Source organism: Pseudonaja textilis, chromosome 1, assembly GCF_049901715.1.
Source record: "Pseudonaja textilis isolate UNSWEBS1 chromosome 1, rPseTex1.2, whole genome shotgun sequence".
Classification (NCBI taxonomy): Eukaryota; Metazoa; Chordata; class Lepidosauria; order Squamata; family Elapidae; genus Pseudonaja; species Pseudonaja textilis.
The window spans coordinates 318,041,023-318,065,687 of record NC_141990.1 but is presented as its reverse complement, the minus strand read 5'-3'; the positions used below and the strand labels follow the sequence as shown (position 1 = coordinate 318,065,687).

The following is a 24,665-nucleotide window of genomic DNA, read 5'->3' as shown; positions in this document are numbered from 1 at the left end:
AACCGTTTGAGAAAGCTCCTCTGCAGGGAATGTGTTGTGTGTTATGTTTTGCAAAGCAATGAGGATCTAGGATATTCACATATTCAGATGTCCAGAACATCTTTTGATGTTACTTTCCGAAATGAAAATTGTTTTGATTTATGTGTGTGTGTGTTTGTTTTTTTCCTTCCAGCTGAATTCCAAGCATTGTGCAGTAGTGGAATAGGAATCACAGCTGACGGACGAGGCAAGTTCTTGATACTTATTATGGGTTGTCAGGCAGATTCTGGCTGAATATTAGAAGGAAAATAGTAGTACCTTGTTTCTCCAAAAATACGACCTACCCTGAAAGTAAGTCCGGGCTTGATTTTTATACGTGTGTCCAATATAAGCCCGACCCTCCCAAAAATAAGCCCTAATTAAGATCCTACCCACTTGAGTGCAGGGGTAATCACACCCCTGGTCATAAGTGACTTTTTTCAGTGTAAATAAAATAATAACAATAATAAATATAATAATAATAAATAATAAAATATGCGGACTTCATCATTAAATTAATATAATTATGATTTCATTGTTATTTAAAAGAACAATATTATTTAAAAGAACCCGCTGTTCTCCATTTGTGTCTTTGCGCTAATTTTCTCCACTATCCCATTTGGGAAGAGACACAGAGACCCACCCTTTACTCCCTGTCGTAACTGTGAACAAGGTTCATAAGTCACTTTTTTCAGTGTGGTTGTACCTTTGAACGTTCACTGAATGAGCTGTTGTAAGTTGAGGACTACCTGTATTTAGTTATTTGACTTCTCTCCCTCAGTCTTTGGCCTTAACGTTTCTGTCCTGGCTGGGGAATTCTGGGAGTTGAAGTCCGGATGTCTTAAGTTTGCCACGGTTGAGAAATATTGAACAAAGGGGGTGGGGGGGAATATTGGGGAGAGGGACTGCCAGATGACCGAGATGGCAATTCTTCTGTGTAGATATCAACGAGTGCGCCTTGAACCCTGACATTTGCCCCAATGGGATGTGTGAAAACCTTCGAGGAAGCTACCGCTGTATTTGCAATCTGGGCTATGAATCGGACCCCACTGGGAAGAACTGCGTGGGTGAGTAAGAGGGGACAAGCCAAAACCATGCTGAGGGCCAACACACCAAGGCTGCCCATCCTTGTGATACAGTGAAACTATAATGCTCGGCGGTGGGTTGAAAACCATAGACTCTGGAAAGAGGGCAGAGAAGAGCAACCAAGATGATCAGAGGGCAGAAGCTAAAACATGCGAAGAACGGTTGCTGGGATTTGGGCATGTCTAGTTTAATGAAATGTAGATGTCAACTCGTACAGCATTCCCGGCTTGCTTTCGAGTTGCCATAAGAAGGAGCAGTTCAGTTGCTATGACCAGAAGCACATTCCATGCATAGCTTTCTCCAGATTGTTTCCCAGGTTACCAGAGCCAGATGGAGAGAGGTGTTTTCTACAGTCCAGGGAGCTGTTGGAGAATGTGATTTATGACACACCCTGGGAGGAGGGGGAGGAAGCAAGGTCATAGGTGGGCAGTAAATTACGTAGGGCAGAGCCGACTGCCCTTGGGAAAAGTAGTGTCGACATGTTGCTCTTAATAAATAATTGGATTTCTTTTGAAACTTGGCTCAAGGCTCATTACAGGGCATCCATCAGAACCCTGACAGTAGAGATGACAGGATAGCAGTCAGGGGCTGCCCCAAAGAAGAGGGAGTCAAGCCCTCTCCAAAGCAGCTGAAGGCAGGATAAGAAGCAAAGGATGGGAACTAACCAAGGAGAGAAGCAACCTGGAATGGAGGAGAAATCTTCTGGTAGTGAAAACAATCAGTGGAACTCCTAGCTTCCAGAAGTTGTGGTGCTCCAACACTGGAGGTTTTTAAGAAGAGGCTGGACAATCATTTGTCTGAAATGGTATAGAGTTTTCTACTTGAGCACAGAGTTGGACTAGAAGGTCCCTTCCAACTCTCTTATTCTGTTCTGTTATTCTGTGATGGGTGAGCCAAGGAAAAAGGGGGTGATTGATGTTTTCTAGCTGTGGAAGGATCATCCATGGTTGATTAACTATTACTTCTCACCAAAGAGGGATGAAATTTAGCTCCGTTCTTGTGGGGGAGTGACATTGAGAACTGTCATGCCCCTGGAGGAGACTGACTCTGAGGGAGGGGAGGAACAGCCGACAGGGAGTGGAAGTGTGGCTCCGGATGTTGTGGAGGAGGCTGGGGAAGGGCAGAGGCCAGCTGAGCCGTCAGAGGAGGACCCAGGCCCATCCCCTCTCCATCCTAGGGCACGCAGGGAGGAGAGGATAAGGGAGAGACATGGTCTACTCAGGAGGACAGGTCCTTGATCCTCTTCATGGCCTGCAGCTGTGACAACTCAATAAGAGGACGATATGCGTATGGGTGAATGCTGGAAACAAAGCATGGAAATATCTCTAGTTTATGGTTCCTCTCTGAATTTGGTGTCCTTCCCAGTGTGTGTTCTGTTATCTGTGGACATCCTCCAGCCCTTATCTCGCCTGGTTTGTGTTGCTTTTTTCCTTCTTCTTGTAACTGTTTGTGTGGGAGTTTTTTTGTCTTCCCCCAAGGATATTCAGAGCTTGGAAGCAAAGTGAAGGAATAAAAGGGGCTTCACCGGTTTTCTGTGACTGTGTGTGTTTGGTATCTCCACCCTGGGTCATCACAAGAACCATAGTTTCTCAGGCCAGAGATGTCCATTTTGTTAACACCTGAGAATCATTCAGATAAGCCAGAACACCCAGATAAGCAGGGATTAATACCAGACAGTCGAGCAGAAAACTTGATTCTAATCAAGAAACTACCAAGGAGGGAAATAATCAAGCAACTAAGGAGAAAACAATATTCTAATCAGGAAACTACCAAGGAGAAAGCAACACTCCACCAACACTGCCAATGCAAGCTGTTGTATATAAACAGGGAACAAACTCCACACTCCCTAGCATGGATGCTGTAACCTAGTTGGGTAATGAAATGTCTGCAAATGAACAACCGAGTTCAGAGAACATCAAGGGCTGCACAAGAGTTATTCAACTTTTTCTAAAACTTGATCTTGAAGGTGAATAACTTCTGATAGTGGACAGAATGGACACCTCTGTCCTAGGAAACTGTGATTCTCTATCTAATTCTCAACAGGAAGGTTAGGAAGGCCAAGAAGAGAGGAAAGTCAGGATTAAATCACATTGTGTGTGTTTAGTCTACCTATCCTGTTAGGCTCCCTTAATATTTTTTTAAGTGGCTAGTCCTTTTGGTTCAAAAGAGGAAGGAGGAAATAGGTTGCTCTCCCATCCGCCTGCCAATCCCGTTGGTCAGGTTCTGTGCCTTTATTTCTCTCTCCAGATGTTGATGAATGTGCCATCAATCGCCTGTTGTGTGACAACGGTTTGTGTCGCAACACGCCTGGGAGCTACAGCTGCAGCTGCCCCAAAGGATTTGTCTTCCAGACTGAGACAGACACGTGCGAAGGTAAACTTCTCTGCCTGTTTTCTGCTGAATCCCGGTAGATCCCAAACAGCTTATGGCCATGAGGCAGGAAATTGGGACAGAGCCTTGCAAACTCTCCAGCTTTTAATTTCTTCTTGACAGACTTGAACACTGTGCCCTGTGTAACAAACTAATAGAATAGGAATAGGAATAGGAATAGGAATAGGAATGGAATGGAATGGAATAGAATAGAATAGAATAGAATAGAATAGAATAGAATAGAATAGAATAGAATAGAATAGAATAGAATAGAATAGAAATAGAATTCTTTATTGGCCAAATGTGATTGGACACACGAGGAATTTGTCTTGGTGCAAATGCTCTTAGGGTACATCAAAGAAAAGATACATTTGTCAAGAATCATCAGGTACAACTCTTAATGATAGTCATAAAAGAGCAACCAAATCATACTAGGAAACAGTCCGTAAAAATCATAAGGATATAAGCGACAAAGTCCCAGTTATGCAATCACAAGTGGGAGGAGATGGGTGAAAGGAAGGATGGGAGGATTGAAATGAAATTCAGTGATGAAAAAAGTAAGGTTCTAACATTTAGGCAAGAAAAACCAAATCCACGGATATAATATAGGTAGTACTTGGCTCAATAGTAGTAACTGTGAGAGGGATCTCAGAGTCCTAGTGGACAACCATTTAAATAGGAGCCAGCCATGTGCAGCAGCTGCAAAAAAAAGCTGACATAGTTCTAGGCTGCATAAACAGAGGGATAGAGTGCATATTTGGTGCACGCGCAAAGTGTATGCGCACGCACAAAGCATGCCTGCCAAGCCACACCCACTGAATCAGTGGTAAACTATTTTGAAACCCACCACTGACACAAATGTATGCCAGACCTTGCTACATGGAGCACAATCACCCCGTCCCCTTCTCTGCCTGTAGGTTGCACCGTTTTCTTTCTCTCTCCTAGATATCAACGAATGCACATCTAACCCCTGTGTCAATGGACTCTGCCGGAACAACGCTGGGTCCTTTGCGTGTGAGTGTGCACCCGGAAGCAAATTGGATCCCAGTGGCACCATCTGTGTTGGTAAGGAGCTGCCCTGACCAGTGACGGTCATAGGGCTGGACCTTAGAGCCAGGGTGTGGGGTCCTGGATTTGGGGGGATGCAAAGGGGGGGGGTGCCAGAAAACGGTCACCCCGTTTTATGCAATATGTGAATGACCTTGAGGAAAAAGGGGAAGAGAAGCTGGGTAGGCAACCATCAGAGAAGAGAGGCAGGAGCCCTCAGTGACTCGACGGTCAGGCGAAGAAAATTAGGAAGGACCCACTCTAATGGATCAGGCTGTTTAAAATGGCGGTGGGAAGTTTGTACCTTCAGACTTGTAAGATTCTGTTATTGTAACTGTCATTTAATTTAATAGCTGGAACAGTAGTGTACAATGGACCAGAACACACAGTTGTAGTTGATTGGCCGAAGAGTGAGGGCTTCTGCATGAGGCAATCTACGCTGTCATAGATTGCTGTGGGTGTAAAGAGAGAGAGAGAGTGTCCCTGTTTTCCCGCCTTTTTTCTTCTGTGTGCTCTGTAAGCTTTTTTGTTTACCTCACGAGGTTCCTGTGTTCCTGACCATCTAGTTCGCTCCTGTATGAGGCAATTTATGCTCTGGTTGGTTGCTGTGAGTGTAAAGGGGGAGTTTCCCTTTTCCCCCGTCTTTTTTCTTCTGTGTGCTCTGTATATCATTTAGATTTACCTCACGATGTTCCCGTGTTCCTGACTATCTTGTCTGCTCATGTATGAGGCAATCTGCGTTGTGATTGATTGCTGTGGTGAAAAGGGGGAGTTTCCCTTTTTTCCCACCTTTTCCTTTTGTGTGTTCTGTATACAGTTTAGATTTACCTCATGATGTTCCTGACTATCTTGTCTGCTCATGTATGAGGCAATCTGCTCTATGATTGGTTGCTGTGGGTGTAAAGGGGGAGTTTCTCCCTTTTCCCATCTTTTTCTTCATTGTGCTCTGTATCCTTTTCAATTTACCTCACGATTTACCTCATGACAATCTAGCGATGTGCCTGACTGTCTTATTTACTGTAAATATAGATGTTAAATATAATTCTTTTTTTATAAAATGACAAGTCCATGTCAGCATCTCTGGCTTCATTTGGGATACCTGCTGCGCAATTCCCTGACAGCTGCCTTCCAGTAAAATAGAAGTGGCTCATCTAGTTGTGGAAGACAATGGGTTGGCTGGACTGTTTCTCACCAGCAAGTGAGAACTGATATGTCCTTTTCTAACTCTTGAGCATGTATGATGATGCCTCTTTGCCTCCTCCAACCTGTCATCATTATCATCATTTAACGACCCCATAATCCCTTGTGGGATGGAGCTAGCAGAGTGTTTTAATGTCCAGATGCCCTTCCTGTCACCAATGTGGAGTTTTGTTCATCAGATATATTCTCAGTATGCCCAGAGAGAGAAATATCTGCCTCTACCTAGGATCAAACTCACAGCCTCCTAATTATGAGGCAAGAGCTCCACCTCTAGGCTACTGCACCACTCCTGCTTCCTCCAACCTGTCTCTCTCTGCTTTTTCCTGTGCTCCCAGACAGCATGAAGGGTACCTGTTGGCTCAACATCCAAGAAGGACGCTGTGAAGTCAACATCAATGGGGCTACCTTGAAGTCCGAATGTTGTGCCACGCTAGGGGCTGCCTGGGGCAGCCCCTGTGAACGCTGTGAGATCGGTAAAGTGGGAATCTGATCCACAGAGGTCCTTTCCTTTGGGTCTCCCAACAAGCCCCCATGCCAAAAAGTTCACCCCCTTTTCTCTCTTTGGCTCCAGATGCCGCCTGTCCACGAGGTTACGCCAGGAAGAAGGGTCTCTCTTGTGAAGGTAGCTTCCATCTCTGGTTGGTGAGCCCTGCCTTGTTTCTTGAGGGGCTGGCTGTGGAGCACCTCAATCTCCGAGAAAGAGGAATTGGTTGTCTCTGAGAGATTCGGGAGGAAGGCTGTGGAGATGCTCGGAGACAACCTGCCGTGGAACCGGGCAGAAAGTTCCTTCCCCACCGGGGAACGGTCAAAGAACGTCACCACCAGGTTCTTCTCAAGTTGGACCACTCAAGCGTTGACAGGACCTCAACTCAGCTCTGCTCAGAGGGGAGATTTCCCAGCAGTTTGGGAAATGGTGTTCTTTGAGAAGAACAATAGGGAGGTCTTCTAGGGTTGTCCCAGCCACGAGCCCTAGCAGGACCTTCGGCTCTACAACCGGTCTTTCTCTCTGCCCCACCAGATGTGAACGAGTGTGATGTCTTCCCGGGCGTCTGCCCCAATGGCCACTGTGTGAACACGGCAGGGTCCTTCCGATGTGAATGTCCAGAAGGCTTGACCTTGGATGGTTCTGGCCGGACCTGCGTGGGTGAGGACTGGGCGAGATATCTTATCTGGCCACCTTCTTCTTTTGGGGAACGCTGAAATCTTGATCTGTGGGAACTCCAGTCTTAAGCTGGAGAGGAGCGCTGCAAATATTGTCAAACCCTGGAACACCCGTGTCATGCCTTCGGTATCTCACCTTGCCTTGGGGCAGGCTGAGAGATCAGGGAAGTCTCCCTGTTCATTTAATCCCTGCGACGACCCTGTGAGGGAAGTCAGATGAGACGTGTCTGCTTAGCCAACCCCAGCCCCTCAGTTCTGTGCCACGGCAACCATTGGGGGTGCTGCAACAGGTATACAGAAAGGAAAGAGGGTAGGGGAGGGAGGGGAAGGAGAGGAGGAAGGGGAAGGAGTGGGGAGGGGAGAGGAGGAAGAGGAAGGAGAGGAGAAAGGGGAAAGGGGAGAGGAGGAAGGGGGAGGGGAAGCAGAGGAGGAAGGTGAAGGAGAGGAGAAGGGAAGGAGTGGGGAGAGGAGAAGAGGAAGGGGAAGGAGAGGAAGAAGGGGAAGGAGAGGGGGAAGGGGAAGGAGAAGGAGAGGAGAAGGAAAGGAGAGGAGAGAGGAGAGGAGGAAGGAGAGGGGGAAAGAGAAGGGAGAGGAGAGGAGGAAGGGGAAGGAGAGGAGAGGAGGAAGGGGAATACCTGGAAGGAAAAGGTAGAGGAAGGGATGGGGGGAGGAGAGGAGGAAGGGGAAGGAGAGGAAAAAGGGGAAAGAGGGGAGAGGAGGAAGGGGGAGAGGAAGCAGAGGAGGAAGGAGAAGGAGAGGAGAGGAGAAGGGAAGGAGAGGGGAAAGGAGAGGAGGAAGGGGAAGGAGAGGAGAGGAGGAAGGGGAATGGGTGGAAGGAAAAGGAAGAGAAAGGGAAGGGGGAGGAGAGGAGGAAGGGGAAGGAGAGGAGAAAGGGGAAAGGGAGAGGAGGAAGGGGAGGGGAAGCAGAGGAGGAAGGTGAAGGAGAGGAGAAGGGAAGGAGTGGGGAGAGGAGAAGAGGAAGGGGAAGGAGAGGAAGAAGGGGAAGGAGAGGGGGAAGGGGAAGGAGAAGGAGAGGAGAAGGAAAGGAGAGGAGAGAGGAGAGGAGGAAGGAGAGGGGGAAAGAGAAGGGAGAGGAGAGGAGGAAGGGGAAGGAGATGAGAGGAGGAAGGGGAATACCTGGAAGGAAAAGGTAGAGGAAGGGATGGGGGAGGAGAGGAGGAAGGGGAAGGAGAGGAAAAAGGGGAAAGAGGGGAGAGGAGGAAGGGGGAGAGGAAGCAGAGGAGGAAGGAGAAGGAGAGGAGAGGAGAAGGGAAGGAGAGGGGAAAGGAGAGGAGGAAGGGGAAGGAGAGGAGAGGAGGAAGGGGAATGGGTGGAAGGAAAAGGAAGAGAAAGGGAAGGGGGAGGAGAGGAGGAAGGGGAAGGAGAGGAAAAGGGGAAAGAGGGGAGAGGAGGAAGGGGGAGAGGAAGCAGAGGAGGAAGGAGAAGGAGAGGAGAAGGGAAGGAGAGGGGAAAGGAGAGGAGGAAGGGGAAGGAGAGGAGAGGAGGAAGGGGAATGGGTGGAAGGAAAAGGAAGAGAAAGGGAAGGGAAGGGGAGAGAGGAGGAAAGGAGGGAGAGAAAGAGAAAGAAAGAAAACCCCCACTCTTCTTTTTCACTAAGGGCAATCCTCACCCCAGCTTTCCAACTTCTCCATTCATTCTCGTCTCTTCCCCATCCAGACGTGCGGCTGGAGCAGTGTTACATGAAGTGGGCCGAGGATGAGTGCACCGTGGCGCTGCCAGGGAAATACCGTATTGACCTTTGCTGTTGCTCCGTCGGGGCGGCCTGGGGCAAGGACTGCGAGGAATGCCCGAAGCCCGGCTCGGCTGAATTCAAAGCCATTTGTCCACGGGGACCCGGCTTTGCTAACAGGGGAGACGTCTTATCCGGCAGGCCTTTTTACAAAGGTGCGAGGAGCGGGTGCGGAATTTCTGCGATTGCAAAAAATCCATCCATGGGGGAAAAGATGGAAGTTAAGGAGAGCTGAGAATCAATGGGCAGCCTGAAGTGGGGAGTGAGGATCCCCCTTAAACCCACTGCTGGGGGGGAATTAGAAATGTGTGGGTTGGAGAAGCAAGTTTGTATGCCGACAGTGCTGGGCTATTGGCCGAGAAACGGAATAATTTGCAGCAAGTGTTTGATTGAATGCATCGTGCGGTGGTGGGTTTCCAATGTTTTTCTACCGGTTCTGAGAGCGCACTTCACGCTTGCATGCACAGGGCTCAAAGACCGCCTTCTGTATCAACGCTAGTGTCATGCCCCTGTTGGAATCCTGACTCAGAGGGGGAAGCCGAATCGTTGACAGGGAGTGGGAGTGTGGCTCCGTTGGCTGTGGAAGAAACTGGGGAAGGGCAAAGTGTGGCTGGGCAGAGCAGGGAAGAGGTAGAACAAGGGTGAGGGAGTTCAGAGGAAGACCCAGGCCCACCCCCTCTTCATCCAAGGGCATGCAGGGAGGAACGGAGAAGGAACCAATGGGAACTGCATGGCTTATAGGGGAGGAAAGGGCCCCGATTCCCTTCGTGAGCTGCAACTGGGAACACAGTGTTTAAAAAGGGAAGTTGCGCACAGCAAGTTGTTGGGAGCAAATCGTGAATTTATCCTGTGTCGTCGTGGCTTATCTGTGTTCCTGGTTTCCCAATTGTGTGAGTTTTGCTATGCTTTCAAGTCTGAAATTCCTTCTCCTGCCCTATCAAGTTAATTAGTTCAGTTTGGCTTGTTTGGACTTTAAGTTACAGTTTGTGTTGACCATGTTTTGGACTGAATTTTCTTGCAGTCAAAGGCTGTTCCTGGGAGAGTTTTTCTCCAGCCAAAGGTAACCTGGACATTGGGGGCAAAGTTGGAGATAATAAAGGGACTCTTCTTGCTTATTTGACTGGGTTGCCTTTGTGCCACGACCCTTTGGGTCATCACAACTGGTGAGCTGTGCTGTTTTTTAGCTCAGCTGAGGTGCGGGAATCAGCTGAGCTAAAAAAAGCAAGGGAATATAGGAGAGGCGGAGGCAGGTGGGTGGAGCCAGCCAGAGATGGTATTTGCCAGTTCTCTGAACTACTCAAAATTTCCACAACCGGTATGTCCAAACCGGTCCAAACCGGCTGATACTACATCCAACAAGGTTCAATTGTAATGAACTTCTAGGAAAGAGGATTGCAGTTGTCTGGAATTGAGTTTCTTCTCTGCTACACCTAAGCAGCTTCATCATGGACAGAACTCGCTTTCTGTGGTCTGGTACAGTAAGGATATCCTTCCATAAGCACCTTTACCTGCTCTTCCCAAAAGGATAGGAGCCTGCACTTCCAACAGGTGGTAGTCTGAGCATCTCTGGAGATTCTCAGTCAAGAGGCAGCTGGATTTTTTTTGTTTCTTCAAAGATGTTTCGCTTCTCATCCAAGAAGCTTCTTCCATTCTGACTGAATGGCGGAGAACAGAAGGATTTATATTCCTTGCAATCCTCTGGTCATTTGTGCTCTCTCTGAGGATTGTTGAGGCCCTCATAAAGAGCGATACTGATACTGAACCATCGTCTTTCTGCCTTTCCCCAGATGTGAATGAGTGCAAGATGTTCTCTGGTCTTTGCACCCACGGCACTTGTCGCAACACCATCGGGAGCTTCCGGTGTCTCTGTGGCAGCGGCTTCGCTCTGGATGCTGAGGAGAGGAACTGCACAGGTGAGCCCAGGTGTAAAAACCTCACCCCATTCTCCTAATCTCAGTTGATTCACACCCAGAATTCCTGCTTCCGGTTTTGTCCATGAAATATCTTCCTCCCTTTCTCCCTTCATCTCATTTTTCTTCTTTTCTTCCTCCCTCCCTTCCTTCTTCCATTTTTCTTCCTCTCTTTCCTATTTCTTTATTCCCTCCTCCCTCCCTCCCTTCTTTCCTTCCTTCCTTCCTCCATCTCTTTTTTCTTCTTTTCCTCCCTCCCTCCTTCCTTTTTATTCCTTTCCTTGCTATCTCCTTCCTATTTCTTTCCTCCCTTCTTTCCTTCCTTCCTATATCCTTCCTTCCATCTGTCCTTCCTCTCCCTCCCTCCTTTCATTTCTTTCTACTTACTTCCTTTCTCCCTCCCTCCATTCCTCCCTCCCTTCTTCCTTCCCTCCTCTTTTTATTCTTTCCTTCTTTCCTCCTCACTCCCTTCATTCCCTCTTTATCACCTTCCTCTCTTTCTTTCTTTTCTTTCTTTCTTTCTTTCTTTCTTTCTTTCTTTCTTTCTTTCTTTCTTTCTTTCTTTCTTTCTCTCCCCTCCCCTCTCTCCTCCTGCCCTTGCATTCCTCAACCATCCTTTTTCCTCTCCTTCCTTCCTTCTTTTCTCTCCCCTTCCTACCTTCTTGTTTCTCCATTCCCTCCCTCCTTTTCCATTTCCTTCTTTCCTTCCTTCCTTCGTTCCTTCCTTCCTGTGTATCAGGACCTACATAATGTGGGTCAGGTCCGTGCTGTTGTGGTGGCCACGAAAAGGAGATGCTCCAGACTTTGGGAGGTTAAGGTCTCCCAATGTGCCTCTAGCTCGAGCAGCCTCTGGAGGTGCACCCCAACATCCCAAACAGTTGGAGACCCTACCTTGACCCTCCTCCTCTCCCCCAACCTCTCCCCCAGATATCGACGAGTGCCGGATCTCGCCAGACCTGTGCGGCCATGGTGCCTGTGTCAACACACCCGGCGGTTTTGAGTGCGAATGCTTTGAAGGCTATGAGAGCGGCTTTATGATGATGAAGAACTGCATGGGTAAGGAGCAGACCCAAGGGGGTGGCCAGGGCATAGATCCCTTTACTGACCGTTTGAAGTTTACAACGGCAGCAAAAAACAGCATTCATGACCATTTTTCACACCTGCGACTGTTACCCCATCCCCACGGCCACGTGATCAAAATTCAAACACTTGGCAACCGGCTCACATCAATGATGGGGTGACGTGATTCCCTACTGCGGCCTTCTGACCATGGGGAAAGCCAAGATTCACTTAATGACCGCATGTGACTAACTTAACAGTGGTGGTGATTCACTGAACAACTGTGGCAAGAACGGGTGTACAATGGAGCAAAATTCACTTAACAAGTGTCTCACTTGGCAATGGAAAATTTGGACTCAACTGTGGTTATAAGTTGAGGACTACCTGCACTGCCCTTTTTGTTCTTTTTTTCCTCTCTCTCTCTCTCTCTCTTTTTGGGGGCTTTCTCCATTTTCCAGGGTGCTTTAGCACTAATGTCTCTTGCTTCTTGACCTTTTCCGGATTTGATTTGAATCTCCTGGTCTCTCCTTTCCTTCTCCACATGGAGCTCTGATCGATATTTGGCCATGCTAATCATTATGTGGCCAGCATGGGAAATTAAAGATATTGTGCAAACTCTGTTGCGTCTCCCATCTTAGGTGCTGGAAAGTGGATTGGCCCACCTGCGGCATTCTTGTGCAGATGCCAGGTGTGCAATCCAGGCAAGACTCAGCACTGACGTTCGATGGCTGCCTGCAGCTTTGAGCTCCTTTTGTTTAATCTAATTGATTGATCATTAGAAATTCTGTTTATGTATAGTGCCACACAGCAAATGAAGAGTACAGTCACCATGTGCTTTACCGCTCAACTATTTTAACAGTAGCAGGAAACAGGAAACTCTGCTCAGAACAGATATAGCATATATAGAATATATACCATAGATCCAAACTTGTAAACACTACCATCTACTGGCAGAATACTACTGTGGTTGTTGCATAAAAATACATTCCAACATTGATTATGTGCCATCCAGTCATTTTCCACTTCAAAAGACTACACAGATGGATTATTTGTATAAATAACTCAAGGTGGAGAACATACGTAATTTTCCTTCCTCCTCCTATTTTCCCCACAACAACAATCCTGTGAGGTGGGTTGGGCTGAGAGAGAGCAACTGGCCCAAAGTCACCAAGCTGGTTTCCATGCCTAAGGCAAGATTAGAACTCATGGTCTCCTGGTTATTGGCCCAAAGTTACCCAGTTGATTTCTATGCCTAAGGCAGGACTAGAACTCACGATTTCCTCTTGATTGGTCCAAAGTTACCCAACTAGCTTCTATGCCTAAGGCAGGACTAGAACTTACCATCTCCTGGTGAGTGGCCCAAAGTCACCCAGCAGGCCTTCATGCTTAAAGCAGGACTAGAACTCACAATCTCCTGCTTCCGAGGCCGGCATCTTAACCCCTGCATCAAACTGGTCCTCTAGTTTAGTCCTTGACTTATGACTGTAATTGAGCTTGGAATTATGGTGGTAACTTATGGCAGTTGTTAAGCAGGTCATCACAAGACCATCTCCGATTTTATGACCTTAAGCCTAGGCTGCAGTCATTAAGAAACAACAACACAACTGTTTGTTAAGCAAATGCAATAGTCATTAAACGAACCCATTTTCTTCATGGTGGGGCTTTGGAAGTAATTGCCAGAAACTGGCAAAAAAGGCAGACAGTCACGATGGCAAGGCCAAGGGATGCTGCCAACAGCCATAAATGTGAGTGGGTCACCAAGGACTGAAAATATAAATAAGTGACCCTTGAGGCGGGGACAGGACGATCCGAACTGCAGGTCATAAGTAGCTCTGTGGAAGTCCGTTGTAACTCTGAACAGTTGCTAAGCAGTGGGTCATGTAGGAGATATAGCAATAGCACAGACTTATACACTGCTTTATAGTGCTTTTACGGCCCACTCTAAGCAGTTTACAGAGTCAGCCTCTTGCCCCCCAACAATTTGGGTCCTCATTTTACCCACCTCGGAAGGATGGAAGGCTGAGTCAACCTTGAGCCTGGTGGGATTCGATCTGCCAAATTGCAGTAGGAACAGCTTGCAGTACTGCACTCTAACCACTGCGCCACCGAGGCTCCTACATAACTTTTCCAGTGATGGCATTCAGCCGGTTCGCACCGGTTCAGGTGAACTGGTAGCAAGGATTTGGCATGGGCCATCGAACCGGTAGTAACTTTGGGCTGGCCACGCCGCTGATCCAGTCGCCTGGTCACCGCTCGCTCACTCACCCCGGCCGGCCCACCTAACGCTGACCCGCCCAGTCACTCCTGAAGGTATTTGATATGTTTCCCTCCCAATGATCAGCTGTTCCTAAGATCAGCTGTGTCGGGATGCCCCTCACTTACTTACTGCTTCACCCATGAGGCTTCCCTGAGGCCCAGGAAGGCAAACAATGGAGGGACCCCCAAAATGAAGTGTGTGGGGGGATGCTGCGTGCCCCTCCTATCCTCCATTTTCTGCCTGACTGAGCCCCAGAAGGCCCCCCAAAATGGGAGGGAGCGCAGCAAAAAGAAAGAAACCACGCCCACCCAGTCAAGTGACCACACACCCTAGCCATGCCCACAGAACCAATAGATTTTTGTTTTTAATGTGAAAAACTGAATAAAGTTTGTTAAAAAAAAAAAAAGAACCAATAGTAAAAAAAATTTGAATCCGACCACTGAACTCTTCATCTTGTTTCTTAACTCGGCTAGGCTTTTAAATCTTCCAGATATTTTTTTAACAAAGTTTTTTTTTTCCATACATATCAATGTGTGGACAATATAACACCTGGATGTTTTTCATTTTAATGCAATTAATATAATACTTAATATATTTATTGTTTCCAAAATTCTCGTTGTTTCATTTTCAGTATTTCAGTATCTTATTTGCATACCAATCCTTACATTCAAATGGCTTCCTTTAACATCCAATAGCATGTTAATAACCATGTGAGCATTTTTTTTACAATCTTATTTCATTCTAACTTTAATACACACCTTTATATTCCATTATAGTATTCTATTCATTTATGTAGTCAGTATTTCATTGTATTAGTTCTTTTATGCTAATCCTCATGTTATTCTAATATACTTAATATCATCCTCATTCAAATTCTAGCTTCCTTTCTTTTTTATGCATCATCTTATTTTTAAGGAAGTGATTCCATTATTTCCCCTCTCTGCAATTCCACCCCAATTCTAACTTTCAGTTATGCCACTACAATCCCCAAAAATATTCCCTAATAGTTTTTTCTAATATAACATTTCATTTATCAAATATATCCTTCCTTTTACCACAAATAAAACATCAGTAATCATATTGAATACATTTAATAAGTCCTTGTAGCTCTACTAGTTCCCTGTTTCTCCAACAATACGGCCTCCTCCAATAGGAAGTCCCAGCATGTTTTATAGGCATGAAATGAAATTAAGCCCCTCCCCCCAAATTAAATTATATTAAAACATGCGAAATGTGGGGGAATGGGGGGGGCTTGCTGTTAGGAAGTACTTTTGTTGCACACCTGGATATGGTGCTGCCTGCGTTGACCCCGATACGAAGTGCCCCACCAACGCCGAGGTCAACATCCAAGCCGTCGCTGCCCACCCGCCCAAAGATGCAAGAATTAAGTCACCCCCGAAAAGACGACCTAGCAATTTTTTCAGGGCTCAAAAAAAAATAAGACCCGGCCTTATTATATGAGAAACACGGTAATAATCCTATTCATATTAAATTCCAAACTTCCATTATTTAATTAATCAATATTTCAATACCTTATTTTTATACTAATCACCGTTTTTATCAATCAAATTCCATTTCATATATTCCATTGTTCCACCCCCCCCCCCCCTCTAATTTCCAACCCTATTCTGGATTTCATTATATCTTTATTGGAGAGAGAAGAAAAAGGAAAGGTAAATTGAGAAAGAATAAAGTTTTTAAATCTTCCAGATATCGATGAATGCGAGCGAGACCCCCTCCTGTGCCGAGGAGGGGTCTGCGTCAACACCGAGGGCAGCTTTGAGTGCCTTTGCCCGCCGGGGCATGAACTGACCACCGAGGGCAACGTCTGCGTAGGTGAGTTGTCCATTTGAGACGTTTTATTTTACAAATGGGGCAAATGGGGAAAAATTCAACCGAAATGGGGACCACGCCACTCTTTGGCAACCTTCAGGGGCGTCCCTGGAATCGTCTTTGCCGGGGTGGGGGGAGAGCCCAACAGCAGCGAAGGGATCTGGCCCTCCCCACTTGGGCTGGGAGCCACCCATATGTCACTGGCCAGGCAGGCTGGGACACCGAAGGCTGGACTGGAAGGACGCAGAGGCTGATCTGGATAGATGAACCTGTTCCAGTTCTTAGAAAGATTCATTGACATCAGTGCCCTGTTGTTTACCTAGTTTAATGTCCGGTCTAATCAGCAAAGTTCCTCTCTAGCAAAGTCCCGGCCAACAGTCTTTCAAGACAGTTCCCAATTACAAACCTTTCTCAAGCTTGGAGAGTTGCCAGGCCGATATCTTTCAGACGCCACAATACTTAGCAAGAATTCAGGAATGAACTCATTGTCTCCTGCAAAGCCCCACTTCCCCTTTCGCTCCTCTTTTATTCCCTGTGTCCTGACCCAAACCCTTTTTCAATAAGACAAACAATAACCAAAGGGAACAGAGACCTTTTAATGATTCTTACGAATCTCCGCTTAAAAGGCTGCTGCAAACTAATTAACTTGGATAAGCACGAGGCTTGCCAAAACTGTGCAAGGCTGCCAAGAATAACAGATAAGAAATATTTTACAATACAAGAGTCTTCAAATACCAACTTAAGATACTGCAATGTCCACGAGGCTGGAGTTGTCTTTGCTTCCTGCAAAGAACGTCCGATTCACAGCTGGCTTTTATGTTCTTGAAGGAGGGGCCATTACCTTGGAGCCTTACTCCCGAGTCGCCCATGCTGCTGCAGCTGCTCTTTCCTGCAAGCAACCCTGCGCACACGCACACTTGGCACAGGCTCCTCGGGAACCTCCTCATCACTGTTGCCAGCCCACACAATCTCTGAAGGCAGCAGTCTACTCCCCAATGGTCTTGAACCCTCACCTGAGTCCTCGCTCTCCTCCGTTGTCTGTACCTGCTGCCAGCTAACCACAACACCCTATGGGAGACGCCGTTCATCGTGCACCTGCGGCTTTATCCCTAAATCGGCTCTTGTTCCTGAGCTGTTCCCTTCTTCTGGCAGCTCTGTGCATGTGCACATCGGGAACAGGCTCCAGCTGTTCTTCTGCCTCACTGATGTCCAACTCCGAAGGCAGCTGGAAACTGCCAGACGGCCCAGGCCCCATCTCTGCCTCCGATGCAAAGCCCTCATCAGAGCCCTCCCCAGACCCCAGGGCTGGCCCATATTCCTCACCAACCTCCTCACTGACCGAGTCACAGCACAACCCTGACACCCTTGTTTTCGCAGATATCAACGAGTGCTCCCTGAGTGACAGCCTGTGCCTAAAAGGGCGCTGTGTGAACGTCATTGGCACCTACCAGTGTGCGTGTGACTCCGGATACCAAGCCACCCTAGACCGGCAGGGCTGTGTCGGTGAGTTTTCCTACTTCCTTCTTCCTTTTTTGCAAGATCCAAGGACACACAATGTGTGAGCTGGGAGGGGAAATCTTCCCTTGCTTTCCAAAATCCAGAGCGGAGGACGCGTTGATGGGCTCCAAACAGCATTACACAATAGGATGGAAGAACCCCAGTCTTTCAAGAGGGGCAGGAAAGGATGGCGCAGGGAAATCACTTGGAGAATAGCCAACCAGGACAGGGCAGATTCGGGATCCTAAAATTTTACCCGGGTTTTGGGGAGGAAGAGGAAAAACTCGGGGGTATTTCCTGAAGGTCGGCATGGCCGGCTGGATCTGATCAGAGACGCTTCAGGATTTCTCCTGTGGTTCCCTAGAGCAGGGGTCTCCAACCTTTTGGATTTCAGGGAGCACCAAACTCATAATTTTAAATCCCAAAGACCAGAAACCCTGGGAAAATCCCCCCAAAAAAGTCTGCAGGAAAATTCCCCACCCCGCTTTCCTACTGATCAATCGTTCTTTATTTGAGATCACAGAATACTGTCTCCAGCTCTGTTCTCAGGGGGGGAGAGAGAGAGGAGAGACTTTTGGCTTCGTGCAAGGAAAGCAGCAGCAGCAGCAGAAGTCTTTCTTTCTCTCCCCCAAACTCCGCCAGAAAGGAGTCTTCGTGAAACTTGTTGCACCAGCGCAGCCTCTTGGAGCAGGAGGCCTTGCAGGGTCCCAAAGTCTCATTTCTGGCGGAGTTTGGGGGAGAGAAAGAAAGACTTTTTCTGCTTTCCTTGCATACAGCCAAAAGCAGAAGAAGGAAGAAGCGGAAAGAAGCAGTCCAGTGGCCAGGCCAGACGAGTGGGGCAAGTTCTCCCCCTCCGCCCTTCCCCCCCCTCCCCTCACTACCTCGTGTTGTTAGCAATGCAAGCGACGCAAGCCTTGTGTTCCTGCGCAGCCTGGATTAATTGCTTTGTGGGGGGGTTGACATTTCTCTGTGGAGCACCAACATTTTCTCACAGGCCACCAGTAGTCCCTGGCCCACTGGTTGGCGACCACTGCCCTAGAGGTAGACGTTGCTTTAGAACCATTTATTCAGCAACCCAAGGTCTTCCCTACACCATGAGCCACCTCACGCTCCACATAATGACTGTAGCGGGGAGAGACAGTGTTGCATGGGGGCCTTGTTTAATGACAGCAACCATTTAATGACTGTAGTTCTGGGCTCATTTGTGCTTGTAAGTCGAGAAGTACCTGTATTTTGTTGGCGGTAGGAAGGCTACTGCTTCTATGAGGCCACGCCTCCCTCTGTGAGGCCACTCCTCCCTCCGTGACACCACGCCTCCCTCCGTGAGGCCACTCCTCCCTCCATGAGGCCACTCCTCCTCCCAGATTGCCTGGAGGCCTCCCCATATTCTATTGTTTCTTTTCTTTTATTTTGTTATTTTATTTATTCGCCACACAGCCAAACGGATCTTCAGACTGGATTTGGCATTTTTGTCTGCCTATCTCTTGAGTCCTTTACAAGGACCTTGAATAGACAGATGGGGGTGTTTGGATGGGGCTGTTATAAATGTAAGAGTGTAAGCTGTTCCAAAATATTTTGTTTTGTTTTGTTTTACTTTATTTTATTACTATATCATATCATATCATCACATCATATTTTATTTTATTTTTATTATTATATTTTATTTTTTATTATATATCATATATCATATCATATTTTTATTTCATTTCATTTTATTATTTATTTTATTATATCATATCATTTCTTTTATTTATTATATTATATCTTATTATTTTATTTTTATTGTCATATATTTTTATTTTATTATTTATTTTTATGATATTTTATTTTATTATCATATATCTTCATATCATATTTTTATTTTATTTTATTATTTGTTTCTTTATTATTATATCATTTTATTTCATGTATTTTATTTATTATCCCTTTTATAAATAACCTGAATTATCATGGCACCCGATTGTTTCACCCCGCAGATATCGACGAGTGCACCATCCTGAATGGCGGCTGCGACACGCACTGTGCCAATGCTGAGGGAAGCTATGAGTGCAGTTGTGGGGAAGGCTATGCACTGATGCCAGATAAGCGGTCGTGTGTGGGTGAGCAGCTGGCCAGGGATACTGCAAAATCCCATTCCCACCCCATCCCATCCCACTAACCTGCTTTCCAGCTCCGTTCTCCTGTCCAAGGCAACCAAAGAAGACCCAGCCAATCAGCTGGGACTCGATGGGAGGCAGAGAAGAGATGGGGTTGGTGGGGCCAGTCAGAGGTGGCATTTGCCGGTTCTCCAAACTACTCAAAATTTCTTCTGCCGGTGGACATAACTCCAAGTGCAGAATAGGTATAGACAAGATAAGAAATAATGCAGAATTGATACAAAACTACATAAATTAGATAGAATTTTATTAAGCCTAGACAAAAAAAACATAGCAAAATTTTATAATTGTCTATTGGAGATAGAATTAGAGGAAGAAATAGCCAAGGGTAATATGATAGCTTGGAGTCGAAACATAGACCGTAATATTACTTTAATAGAATGGGAGAATCTCTGGAATAGAAATAATAAAGTTACAATATCGGCAGCATACAAGGAAAATGCCTATAAAATGTTCTACATTTTCTGCCTTCTGCACAGAGGTGGATTTGAAGCTGTACAGATGCAGATAGATAACTCAACAAGACGTCCATAACAAATTACATTTATTGGTTCATCAGGTATCCTCATAACTCACGTTTGTGATGAAGTTCTTCTATAATGACCAATCCTTTGTATATATCTGCCTTGTAGTAAAAGATGGTTATCTCCTAACCCATCTCGTAGCGATAGAAAGAAGCTGCCATGAGTTAGAGAGTTCAGGCAAAAGTGAGGAAAACTGCCCCAACCCATCAAGGGTCAATTCAGTGACCAATCAGGATTACAGATGTGGGCACGTGACATGGACTACATTTCCCAGGATACCTTTAACTACATTTACCATGATACATTCCCTTAAGGAGACAGCTCATAATTCCTAAGTAACTATCCAATTCCCATAGACCAGCTGGGACAGCACACTACAGATAGCACTTCCCCACTTCAAGATTGGCGAGGATGTATCCCAACATGAAAGTGGAAAAACTGGAAGTGCAAAAAAAAAAGGAAGGAACATACAACCACATGTGGTGGTCCTGCAAAGAATCCCAAAAATATTGGCTGAGAATTAAAAAATGGTTGGAAGAAATTAGAAAGGAACAAATTGAATTAAAACCAGAATTATTCTTATTAGGGATATTTAGGAAGAAACGTGGAAAAAAAAGTTAAATACATAATATTACATATATTGACAGCGGCCAGACTGGCTTTTGCTCAATGTTGGAAACAAGCCTTCACTCCACCAGAACAATTGATAATTAAAAGATAATGAGTTGTGCAGAAATGGATAAATTAACCCTAGCCCTAAAAGACAAAGATTCATCAGAATATTACAAGATTTGGGACTGTTGGTATAAATGGATTGAGCGAGGACAGACTATATAATAAATGGAACAGGTAGATTAGTAGTAGCTGTAGTAAATATATGTTCGCATTAGATATCAATTATAAATATTGCACAAAACAATGTTACAAACAGGAAATCACAAACTGTCGATGTTGAAAAGTTTTTCATTTTTTCTTTGTGCTGTTCGTGTTGTTTTAATTGTAAAATTAATGAAGTTTATTCTTTTCTGCTACCGGTTCTCCAGAACTGGTCAGAACCTGCTGAATACCACCTCTGCTTCCCTCCTCCCTCCCAGATATCGATGAATGTGAGGACACGCCAGATATCTGCGATGGGGGCCAGTGTACCAACATCCCTGGGGAGTACCGCTGCCTCTGCTTCGATGGCTTCATGGCGTCCCTGGACATGAAAACCTGCATTGGTGAGATCATCTTGGAGGCCTCTGTTAGGAATAACAAGATTACCTAACGTAGTTTGGGTAAAATAATATATATAAACTATGATAGTAAGTTTAAGTGTGTGTCACTTTAAACTGCAAAGCATGTAATTTTGGGTGCGGTTGTGAAACCGAAAGTGCAGATAACCATGTTATCTGCACTTCTTGGAGTGAGACAGGGGATGCCTGCAACCAGCTCCCTTCTCTTCCCCCAGATGTGAATGAATGCGACCTGAACCCCAACATCTGTCTGCACGGGGAATGCGAGAACACCAAGGGATCCTTCATCTGCCATTGCCAGCTGGGCTACTTCGTCAAGAAGGGGACGACGGGCTGCACAGGTTGGTAGGCCACTCACCATAGGAGACGATCAGGCACCACCAGCAGGATGGCGGCGTCTAGCAAGTCATCAGCCTAGAATCGTTACGTTGCCATAAATGTCAACTCAAAAATATTCCTCTGGTCTTTTAGCGTTCTCAGCAGAATGGGAGTGTGGAAAGTAATGCATACCTTATATGCTTTCATAGATAATACTAGGCGGCCGAAGCTTCTGGTGCACAAGATTATTACTAGGGAGCTGTCAGCTGCTGCTCCATTCAAAATCCAAGAAAGAAATACTTAAGACTCCATTAATTAGAGAAAAAAAATATCTTTTACTGGAAGTCAAGTGGTAGCAACAAAAGAATCCTGAATCCGAGAAAATGGGCGCGTAAATCACATATACAAAGTGATGGCAACGTTCCCACCCCCAATAGTTCAATTGGCTCATGCAGTTAAAAGTTGTGTATAGCGTCATGTGGGCATCTCCAGGTGGTGATGAGGCCTCTGTCCCTTGACCTTGACCTATTTTGATAAACAGTTGCGGCTGCGCATAGCAAAGGATAGACGCCTAAGCTAGAAACTTCCCCACCCCACCCCAAACTTACACAGTTCTGTTTTGTAACACCTCCAGCTCGCTTCCCATAACCATGTCCCCCCCCCTCCTCCCCCCGTTACTTATGACAGCTGAAGGATGCAAAGCAAAGGGAGAAAATCTTGAAGGCTGACAGGAGCCTGATGGTTGACTCTTGACTATGGATGTGTCCCATTGGAGAATATACATCCTGGGGGTGTCAAGGTTGAGATGAATGAGGTGTCTTAGAGTTGGCTGCACCCAGGTAACGCCAACATGGTCACTCCTAATAAATGATTTTTTTTTTTTAATTCTGAGAGATGCGGCTAGAGACTCGTGATTTGAATGGGAGGGGGGGATTGTCAGAGCCTGGACAATAAACAGTCCAACTCCAAAGCCTCTTGAATTGGTGCCAATTTAGTATCGAAGCTTCATTGACTCAATCAACTATCTCCAAACTTGTCAACTTTGAATGTTGTGGACTTCCAGACTCTCAACTTTAAGATTTATGTCCCAAAGTTGTTTTTTTCAAGAGGCAACTGGACTTTCTGGTTTTTTTTTTTTTTCTTTTGAAGACATTTCACTTCTCCTCCAAGAAGCTTCTTCAGTTCTGACTGGATGATGAGGAATGGAAGGATTTGGATTCCTTGCAGACAGCTGGTCATTTGCAATCTTTCAGGGAATCATTGTGACCACCTGGAGGTTTGTCTGTGTCCTCAGGATTACCTGAGTGGCGCAAACAGGTGTGGAGCCTTCTTGGAACTGTTGAAAGGACTGTGTTGTAGACTGGAGATAGATGATGTCCTCATCTATCACCACTCAGGTGACCCTGAGGACACAGATAAACCTCCAAGTGTCCTCAAAGACTCAAAAGAATGCAAATGTCTAGCTGTCTGGAAGGGGTATAAATCTTTCCATCCCCCACCATCCAGTCAGAGCTGAAGAAGTCTTAAAGAGTTTGCAGCGACCCAACCAGCACACAAGTAAATAATTCAGCAGGATTCATTTATAGAAGAAACTTGCTTATATACAATAATATAAATCATGATGCATGTATACAATACCCATGCAGCTCTTGCAACATGGTAGCAAGTACAAGGTCCAGAAGCCAGAACCACCAGAACTCAGAATTCACAGAAGCTTTCCAGCTCCGTTCTCCTGTGCAGGGCAACCAAAGAAGACCCAGCCAATCAGCTGGGACTCGATGGGAGGCAGAGAAGAGATGGGGTTGGCGGGGCCAGTCAGAGGTGGGATTTGCTGGTTCTCCGAACTATTCAAAATTTCCGCTACCAGTTCTCCAGAAATTGTCTGAACCTCTGCTAATTGTGCCAGCTCTCTCTCTCTCTCTCTCTCTCTCTTTATCTGTGATGCTCTATAATGGGAGGAATAAAAGCCAGAGAAATTAAGGGAAAAATGAAGGAATTTGCTGGTGTGAGAAATTAAAAGATGAAAACTGTGAAGCAGAGCTGGCTCTCAATTCGCCAACAGGGCCTCCAGCCAAAAGCCCACCGGGGCAATGTTAAAAACTGAAATGCAAAGTTTTCCTGCCCAATATCATGTCCCTGTTAGAATCTGATTTCGAGGGAGAGGTGAAACAGCTGAAAGGGCGTGGGAGTGTGGCTCTGGTGGCTGTAGAGGAAACTGGGGAAGGGCACAGTCCAGCTGGGCATTCAGAGGAAGACCCAGGCCCATCCCCTCTTCATCCTAGGGCACATAGGGAGGAATGGATAAGGGAACAACATGGCTTACCGGGGAGAAAATGGCCCTGATTCCCTTCATTAGCTGCAGCTGGGAAAACAGGATAAAGAGGGTGTTTGCGCACAGCTCCTTGCTGGAAGCAAAGTGTGCATTATCTTTGTTTGTCACGTCTTATCTGGGTTCTGGCGTCTTCCCAACTGTGTGTGTTTCATTGTCTTTTGAAGTCTGCAATTCCTTTTCCCGCCCTGTCTCATTAATTGCTGCAGCGTGGTTTGCGTTGGTTTTTATTTACAATTTATATGTTCTTTGGGTTCGGACGGAATTTCTTCCCTTTAAAAACTGTTCTTAGGAGGGTTTTTTTTTTTTCTCCAGCGGATGATCATTGGACATTGGGGGCCAAGTTGGAGGTATTCAAGGGACTTTACCTATTATTGTGACTTTGTTGCTTTTGTGCCATGCCCCTTTGGGTCATCACACCCATCAAGAACGCGAGCTCACTTTTTCCTTCCACCCCGCAGACATCGACGAGTGTGAAATTGGGGCTCACAATTGCGACATGTACGCTTCATGCATCAATATCCCGGGAAGCTTCCGGTGTAAATGCCGGCTGGGCTGGCTCGGCGACGGGCTGAAATGCAACGGTGAGTGACCAAGGCCAGGGAAAGGCAGCTGGACATTTTTCTTGGCTCGAGAGGGGGGAGGATTTGCAATCAGTCTTGTGGCCACATCCGGGGTGGGGATGGGGGGAGAATTTTGGAAGCCCCAGGTCGGTTTCCCAGTGCAGGATAGGGGCATCTCTGAGCACGCAGAGTTGGTCCTTGACTTCTGTTAAAAAGATGTGGTGACTCTAGAAAGAGTGCAGAGAAGAGCAACAAAGAGGATTAAGGGACTGGAGTCTAAAAACGGTGGCTGTAATCGGGGGTGTCTAGTCTAGTGAAAAGAAGGACCAGAGGAGACAGGATAGCGGCGTTC

The 24,665-nt window shown here is 46.3% G+C and overlaps 1 protein-coding gene across 2 annotated transcripts in view; it reads left to right on the top strand.

Annotated features, from left to right (window-relative positions):
* FBN3 (fibrillin 3) overlaps positions 1–24,665 on the top strand; it is a 160,482-nt gene that overhangs the window by 66,694 nt on the left and 69,123 nt on the right. For both annotated transcript variants that reach the window (XM_087922591.1, XM_087922592.1), the window contains exons 15-30: positions 173–226; positions 960–1,085; positions 3,352–3,477; positions 4,420–4,539; positions 6,057–6,194; positions 6,293–6,343; positions 6,740–6,865; positions 8,560–8,787; positions 10,420–10,545; positions 11,470–11,598; positions 15,569–15,694; positions 17,069–17,194; positions 19,165–19,287; positions 20,963–21,088; positions 21,319–21,444; positions 24,212–24,334. In XM_087922591.1, coding sequence (XP_087778717.1) covers positions 173–226; positions 960–1,085; positions 3,352–3,477; positions 4,420–4,539; positions 6,057–6,194; positions 6,293–6,343; positions 6,740–6,865; positions 8,560–8,787; positions 10,420–10,545; positions 11,470–11,598; positions 15,569–15,694; positions 17,069–17,194; positions 19,165–19,287; positions 20,963–21,088; positions 21,319–21,444; positions 24,212–24,334 — 1,974 coding nt within the window. The remainder of the gene's footprint in view (positions 1–172; positions 227–959; positions 1,086–3,351; positions 3,478–4,419; positions 4,540–6,056; positions 6,195–6,292; positions 6,344–6,739; positions 6,866–8,559; positions 8,788–10,419; positions 10,546–11,469; positions 11,599–15,568; positions 15,695–17,068; positions 17,195–19,164; positions 19,288–20,962; positions 21,089–21,318; positions 21,445–24,211; positions 24,335–24,665) is intronic.